At 43.5% G+C, this 7,561-nt stretch overlaps 1 protein-coding gene across 1 annotated transcript; it reads left to right on the top strand.

The window, feature by feature from the left end:
- Nucleotides 1-3,337: 3,337 nt before the first annotated feature.
- On the top strand, nt 3,338-7,236 carry LOC123083104 (glycosyltransferase-like At2g41451). Its single transcript, XM_044505239.1, has 11 exons — nt 3,338-3,729; nt 3,830-3,979; nt 4,078-4,130; nt 4,218-4,326; nt 4,445-4,579; nt 4,659-4,703; nt 5,253-5,440; nt 5,541-5,682; nt 5,776-5,822; nt 6,478-6,565; nt 6,663-7,236. The coding sequence occupies exons 1-11, from the start codon at nt 3,358-3,360 to the stop codon at nt 6,945-6,947; spliced, it is 1,614 nt and encodes a 537-aa protein (XP_044361174.1). The 5' UTR covers nt 3,338-3,357; the 3' UTR covers nt 6,948-7,236.
- Nucleotides 7,237-7,561: the final 325 nt, after the last annotated feature.

The following is a 7,561-nucleotide window of genomic DNA, read 5'->3' as shown; positions in this document are numbered from 1 at the left end:
GGAAGGGCTAAGGAGGCTGGTCAAGTAGGTGGTTTGGTACCTCATCTTGTTGATGGAGGTGTGTCCATCCTTCAGTATGCTGATGACACAATCATCTTTATGGAGCACGACTTGGCCAAAGCGAGAAATATGAAGCTGGTGTTATGCCTCTTTGAACAATTGACCGGGTTAAAGATTAACTTTCACAAAAGCGAGTTGTTTTGCTTTGGTAGAGCCAAGGACGGACAAGAAGCTTATAGGCAATTGTTTGGGTGCGATTTGGGGGTTTTACCTTTCACCTACTTAGCTATACCAATCCACCATCGTAAGCTGACAAACAGAGAATGGAAATGCATCGAGGACCGATTTGAAAAGAAACTGAGTTGCTGGAAGGGCAAGCTCATGTCATACGGAGGCCGATTAATCCTGATAAATTCGGTTCTCACGAGTATGCCTATGTTTCTCTTGTCGTTCTTCGAAGTCCCAGTTGGAGTCAGGAAAAGACTGGACTTTTATCGTTCGCGTTTTTTGGCAGGGTGATGAGCTAAAAAGAAAATACCGTCTAGCTAAATGGGATATCATCTGTAGACCGAAAGACCAAGGGGGTCTAGGTATTGAGAATCTTGAAGTTAAGAATAGATGCCTTCTCAGCAAGTGGCTGTGGAAGTTATCGAGTGAGACTGATGCCACGTGGGCTCAAATCCTCCGTAGCAAGTATCTTCAGACCAAAACTTTGTCTCAGGTGACAGTAAGGCCGACTGACTCGCCTTTCTGGAAAGGGCTTATGAAAGTCAAACAATCCCTGTTTAATAGGACAAAGTTTGTGATTGGTAACGGTGCTAGTACACGATTCTGGAAGGATACTTGGCTCGAAGAGACACCCTTAGCCATTCAATACCCGTCCTTATATCGTATTGTTCAACGACGTGAGGTGTTTGTTGCAACGGTATTTTAATCTATCCCCCTTAATATTCAGTTCAGAAGGTCGCTAGCGGGCAATCGTTGGGAAGAATGGCTCCGTCTAGTAAGTAGACTGATGGAGGTTCATCTTTCTCAACAACCCGATGAATTACGCTGGAAGCTTACAAGGTCTGAAGTATTTACAGTTAAATCAATGTATATTGTTGTTATCAATTCGAGCTTCATTCCTAGTTCCAAGCATGTTTGGGCTGTCAGAGTTCCATTGAAAATAAAAGTGTTTATGTGGTTTGTCCATAAACAAGTTATTTTAACAAAGGACAACTTGACAAAGCGTAATTGGACAAGTCCTACTAGGTGTAGTTTCTGTGATCGGGGTGAGACGATTAAACACCTTTTTCTTGATTGCCCGCTAGCCAAAGTTTTATGACGGACGCTCCATATTGCTTTTAATATTACTCCACCGAGTTCAGTCAACACGTTATTTGGGACGTGGCTTAGCGGGATAGAGCCCGACTTAGCGAGACATATTCGCGTAGGAGTCTGCGCCTTGATGTGGGCTATCTGGAATTACAGAAATGATTTGGTTTTTAACAGAACAACACGCTTTCATTTTTTGCAGGTTATTTTCCGAGCCACGGCGTTGATCCGTTCGTGGTCGCTACTCACTCCGACGGAGGCCAGGGAGCATTTGGTTACTGGATCTATCCGTTGGGAGATGGTAGCTCGGGATATCTTCAACCCGTTTGGATGGCGGTCATGTAATAGAATAGGCAATTAGTTTACCTATCTCTCTGTTTTGCCAGCCGGTTGTGGCGTCCTTTATTTGGCTAGTTTGTATTCTAGCTTTTCTGGCTCTGAGTGAGCTCTTTTTATTGTCGTTGGGAGACTTTTAGACTTTTAGACCTGTTTGGCACATTTTTATTTGATTAATAAGAGGGCCGTATGCATCGTTCTGATGCACAGGCCGGGGCATTTCCCCTTTTCAAAAAAAAAATTTTTGATTGCCATTTTTCTTTCAAACCAGGAATTAATTCAAAGGCAACCATTAATTAGATACGAAATTAAAACAATATTACTGGCGAATGCATCGGGCCCTGACTCAAATCCATCGACGACATTTATAACCCTAATAAAGTGAAACCCAATATCACACAAAACTAATAAAAACAGCAAAGCCCATTTCCTTTCCTTTCCTTTTGGCAAAAGGTTATGACAATATTTTGGCAGTAATTCATTTCATTGTTGGAAAAGGCAACCATTTATTGAATAAGATAAACCACAACAAAAAATAGTGGGGGATGCGGTGGACCCAGCCCGAACATAGCTTAAACAACTTGATAAAAGTTTCAAACAAAACAATAACATCATCACGGTGAACAGCGACTGCATGTCGTCAACTCCCTGTCCGTGGTGATTCCAATTTGAGAGATTCCAAGTCCAGAGTGTGAAGAGAGGTTTTGGGGAGATGGGTTGCGGCCGAAGAAGATGACCCCTTTTCACAGGTTGGTCCTTCGGCTCAAGATCACAACCCATCAACTGATGAGTTGGAGCGATAAGTAGGATGAAATGTGTGAGGTTGAAACTTACAATGGCTCTTGAGCTCAATTTCGGCTCAATGCGGTCATGGAAATGCGATAGCTCTTGGAGTGCGAGGTCGGTCCCATGCTAGGCTTTAGCGGACGTACCCAGGGCTCGTCGATGGAGTGCACCATGGCACAACAACGATTGAATAATGTTTGATTGAAATACAACATTCTTTCACCATGTGCCAACACACCTCCTATCAAAAGCAGACAAAGGTGATCCACTATTTTTTATTGTAAACATTCTTTTATAAATTTGGTTAAAATATGATTATCCAACCCACTCCAACCCTTTCAACGAAACAACAAAAATTGGCTATTACTGACCACATGGTTGCGAATATCCTCAGCCAACTCAACCTTACTCGCGAATCAAACTCAACCCTAATGGTTAAAAGCAGGGTGATGTCCGACCATGCAGCCATGGCCGAAGTCGCTTTCAACAACTTTGATCTGGTTCTCAGTGGAAGCGAGCATCATGAGTTTGCACCCAGATAAACTAGGCTCATGCTAGGAGGACTTGGCCATCTTCAGCAATATTTGATTGCTATTTTCCTTTCAAATCCATAATTAATTCTTTCCATCGTTCCAAAAGGCAACCATTAATTAGATAAGAAACTCGCAGCAGAAACAAAAGTATTATCAACAAATGCGCCGGACCTCGACTCAAATCCACCGACGAATTAATCGACGGCATTTAACCCTAATAAAGTGAAACCCAAAATAATAGAAAACCAATAAATAAAAACAGCAAAGCCCATTCCTTTTCCTTTTGGCAAAAAAAGGTTATGGCAATATTTGGCAGTAATTCATTTCATTCTTGGAAAAGGCAACCATTTACTTTTGCTTATGAAATAAGTAAAAAACAGTGGGGATGCGGCGGACCCGGCCCGAACCCACGGATCGATCGCACTCGGAAGGAATGCCGGCGCCGGCGCAGGCTCCGTCCGTCGTCGCCGGCGTCGCCGGCGGCGCGGCGTGGCGCCACCTGCTCCTCCTCCTGACCGCGCTCCCGCTCGCGCTCGCCCTCCTCGCGTTCGCGCTCCAGTGGCGCGGCGGCGGCGTGGACGACGCCGGCTCCCGCTGGCCCGCCCGCCTGGCCGTGCCGGCCCCGTCGAGGCTGCAGTCCCTCCACTCCTCCGCCGCCTCCTGCGTGGAGGTGCTCGCCGCCTCCGCCGGCCCCGCCTTCCCCTACCTCCGCGGCTGGTCCTTCCACTTCGACGCGCCGGACACCCACCACCCCAAGGTACCGCCTTTCCCAATCTCGCCTCCGTCCTCTTCCTCGCCGGCCGCCGGCCGATGTGCCTGGCCTAGGCAATGATCTTTCGCCCTTGGTTGGCTGCCAGGTGTGCGTGCAGACGAGCACCTCCGCCGGCCTGGACCAGATCCTGCCGTGGCTCTACTACCACAAGGTCGTCGGCGTCGCGCACTTTCTGCTCTTCGTCGAGGGCAAGGCCGCCAAGCCCAGCGTCGCCGGCGTCCTCGAGTCCATCCCCGTGCGTTCCTCGCCTCATCAGTTTTCCACAAATCCAGTGCCAATTTGACTCTGCTTGTTTGTTCAGAGTCTGAATCTCTGTCTCTGTTCCTCTTTCAGGGGGTGAAGGTGGTGTACAGGACCAAGGAGCTTGAGGAGCAGCAGGCCAGGAGGTCTGAATTTATTTTCGCTGCGTTCCTCATCAGGCTATATGATTAACTTTGATGCCCATTCTGATGATGTATATGTTTCACCTGCAGCCGCATCTGGGACGAAACCTGGCTATCAGGATTCTTCTACAAACCCTGCAACTACGAACTGTTTGTGAAGCAATCGCTCAACATGGAGATGGCCATTGTGATGGCCCGGGTACGCATGTTTGTTTGTTTGTTTTCGGCTTATCACAAGTATTACTTACTAGTATTCAGTTAGTGTATCGTACTGTATTTATTATAAACAAAAATTTTTTATTACTTCTTCGTGGTAGGAATCTGGCATGGACTGGATAATGCATCTAGACACCGATGAGTTGCTATATCCCGGTGGAGCTTCCGAGTATTCCATCAGACGCCTGTTAGCCGACGTCCCCGAGGATGTTGACATGGTTATCTTCCCTAACTATGTAAGTATGCTGCTGCTCCTAATTATGCCCGCCACACTTCTTATGCATAGTAATTGACTTGCATGTCTGCGCTCTGCAGGAAAGCAGCGTCGAGCGTGACGATATAAAAGATCCATTCAGCGAGGTAAACATTCTCTGTCATTAAGAACATAATGCCATCAAGTTCCGTTTTGATATAACGTTGGCTGATGGGATATGAATTCTGTTAGTTCGGTTACATCGAAAGTCTGATACTCTGATATTGTTGTTTACATAATTACATTTGCTTGGAAAATTTAGTTTCGCGTTGCCCTGTAATCTGGTCCAACTTCCATTTAGCATAGTATCCTTGAATTAAGTTTTACCTGTTTTTCTTAGTGTAGACTATGAGCCTAGCTTATTTAGCAAATTATTGCAAAAGAAAAGGGAAGCGAATGAAAAATAATTTAAGGCCTCCGATATGTGCAACAATTCAGTTCTAACAACAGACTATGCTTTTGGACATTCTTTGCTGTGTCTAGCCTTTTTTTTTTCCAATAAACTGTACTAGTATCTTGCCATCTTTAGTATGAAAAAGATAATCTCATATACAACTAGTGATCAATCATGGTTGTTATGTGGATACTTCACCAATTACCATGGGTTTCTTGCGTGCTCCAAACACCTAATCTCATCCTGAGCAATATCTTACCAGGTGTCTATGTTCAAGAAGAATTATGATCATCTCCCCAAAGATACTTACTTTGGCATGTATAAGGAAGCAACAAGGGGCAACCCTAACTATTTCATTACTTATGGGAATGGAAAATCTGCTGCACGAATTCAAGATCATCTCCGTCCAAATGGTGCGCACAGATGGCATAACTACGCAAAGAGCCCAAAGTAAGGACCTTTGCCCATATTTTCCATTTTTTTCAGAACACCACACGTGAGTCTCCGAGTGGAGTTGATTTTTACAATATTGTTGGCTCATAACTAACAGTGAGATCAAGCTGGAAGAGGCTGCAGTTCTGCACTATACATACACCAAATTTTCGGACTTAACATCCAGACGTGATCGCTGTGGATGCAAACCTACGAAAGAAGATGTTAAAAGATGTTTCATGTTGGATTTTGACAGAGCAGTAAGTAAAGCTATTCATGTTAGTTCTTCCTCTTGCATGATTTAGTTTGCTATTGTTTCTGCTACAATCTGACTTCCAACATTTACTATGCAGGCTTTTATAATTGCGTCAACTGCTAGTGAAGAGGATATGCTTCGCTGGTAATTTTCATGGTCTCCTTCATATCATAAATTCTGTTCTAACTTGACTCTATTAATCTAAGCCATCAAACAAAAACACTTTCTGATTTCTAGAATGTGCCATCAATGATACTCTGACGGCAAATATACTGTCATGGACATTTACCCGTTCTCCAATTCTTCACTCTGACGCTAATATCTGTCATGACCACGGACATATATTAATAAAGTATAGTTTGTAGTGAATTTGGTGATACCAATTTCATATGGCAATTTATTTTATTATTTATTCATGAGCAGAACTAAGATTTTTTTAATCATCGGGCACTCTTGAGGAGCATAATGCAACAAATCAGGAATAGATAGCTACTGCTACCACCCCTTATAAAACGACTGGAATGGTCACGAAAATTTTGTTTTCTTTTGGCCAGACAGGCAATGATATATTTGAGCATTTATCATAAATTCAACTAAAAGATGATCTATATCAGGGTAAACAAAGAAATCAGATTCCCATGAGTTTTATCAATTCACGCCGTAACATGAAAGTATTAGCTGACGTTAATGATTCCCAGTTGGCCATTTATGTTTTCTTTTCAGAGATGTGGTATTCTCCGCAATAATCCTAGACATCCAACATCTTAGTATGACTGTTGACTGGCTGCTCTTGTGTCAGGTACAATGAACGCGTCGTGTGGAACGATAAGCAGCTCAATCTGAAGCTTCTGCGAAAAGGAGTATTGACTCGCATCTATGCCCCAATGGTACGCAATAAATAACTATTAGCCACATTATCAAAATGTCAGTCATATGTAATACAGTAATATTCATATACTTGACACGTGTGCCTTGTTCTGTCAGGCGATCGTGCAAGGCCTGCGGGAGTCTGGCGTCTTCACCTCCGTCATCGCAGCAGCGGTGGACAACGGCAAAGTTCAACTGAAAGAAAGCGTTGACAGAAACAGGACCGGTTCTGACGACCCTGAAGATGGACCTAGGACATTCGTGGCAGCTAACGCTCGGAAGATCTTGAGCGTCGTCGAGCCTGCCCCTGCCCACAGGGACAGGGATAGTGGCGCATCCGCTGTCCCCCCTTTGTCGCCCCCGGGTTTGGATGACACGCGAGGGGAGGTGCTGGCTAGGTGATGACTTGGATCATCAGGATGAAAGAATTCTTTTTGCCCATGTAGGTTGGTCAGGTAGTGAGAACAACATGATCATGGATGGGCCATCTAGGGTCAAATATGTTGATGATCAAAGGACATATGTTTTATCGAGGATATATGTAATCATGGCTGGTCAATATATAGAGTGATTTTTGGCAGGGCATATTATGTGCACCCATTTTTTGTCAGTATTTAGTAGTGCAAACAAGATGATGCTACATATTATTTATATAGAAATTAAGAAACAGTAAGAGGGAACTTCCGATGAATTTTACAATAGATTTCTTCCTTTCCGCCACAACTATTTTTATTTTTATTCTTTTTTTTAAGTTTACGAAAATCTTTTAAATTCTCCAATTTTTTTTCAAAAAGCGTGAATTTTTTTCAAATGATGATTTTTTTTCAATATGTGAAATTCTTTTGTAAATTTTGGTTTTGTTTTTACAAATTGGTGAACATTCTCTTAGACCATGTACTTTTTTTTTTTGAAACTGTGAACATTTTTTAACACTCACAAACAATTTTTTAAAATAGTGAACATTGCCTTAGCATAGTGGTAAAGCTGCTGCCTTGTGACCATGAGGTCATGGGTTC

This window comes from Triticum aestivum, chromosome 1B (genome assembly GCF_018294505.1).
Source record: "Triticum aestivum cultivar Chinese Spring chromosome 1B, IWGSC CS RefSeq v2.1, whole genome shotgun sequence".
In the NCBI taxonomy this organism is placed as follows: domain Eukaryota; kingdom Viridiplantae; phylum Streptophyta; class Magnoliopsida; order Poales; family Poaceae; genus Triticum; species Triticum aestivum.
The sequence above is the reverse complement of the archived record's forward strand: the minus strand, read 5'-3'. Positions and strand labels throughout refer to the sequence as shown.

Coding starts and splice junctions, on each gene's coding strand:
- LOC123083104 (XM_044505239.1), top strand. CDS start 3,358: ATGCGGCGGACCCGGCCCGAACCCACGGATCGATCGCACTCGGAAGGA. Junction 4,580..4,658: donor TGGTTATCTTCCCTAACTAT/GTAAGTATGCTG, acceptor TGCGCTCTGCAG/GAAAGCAGCGTCGAGCGTGA. Junction 5,823..6,477: donor GAAGAGGATATGCTTCGCTG/GTAATTTTCATG, acceptor CTCTTGTGTCAG/GTACAATGAACGCGTCGTGT.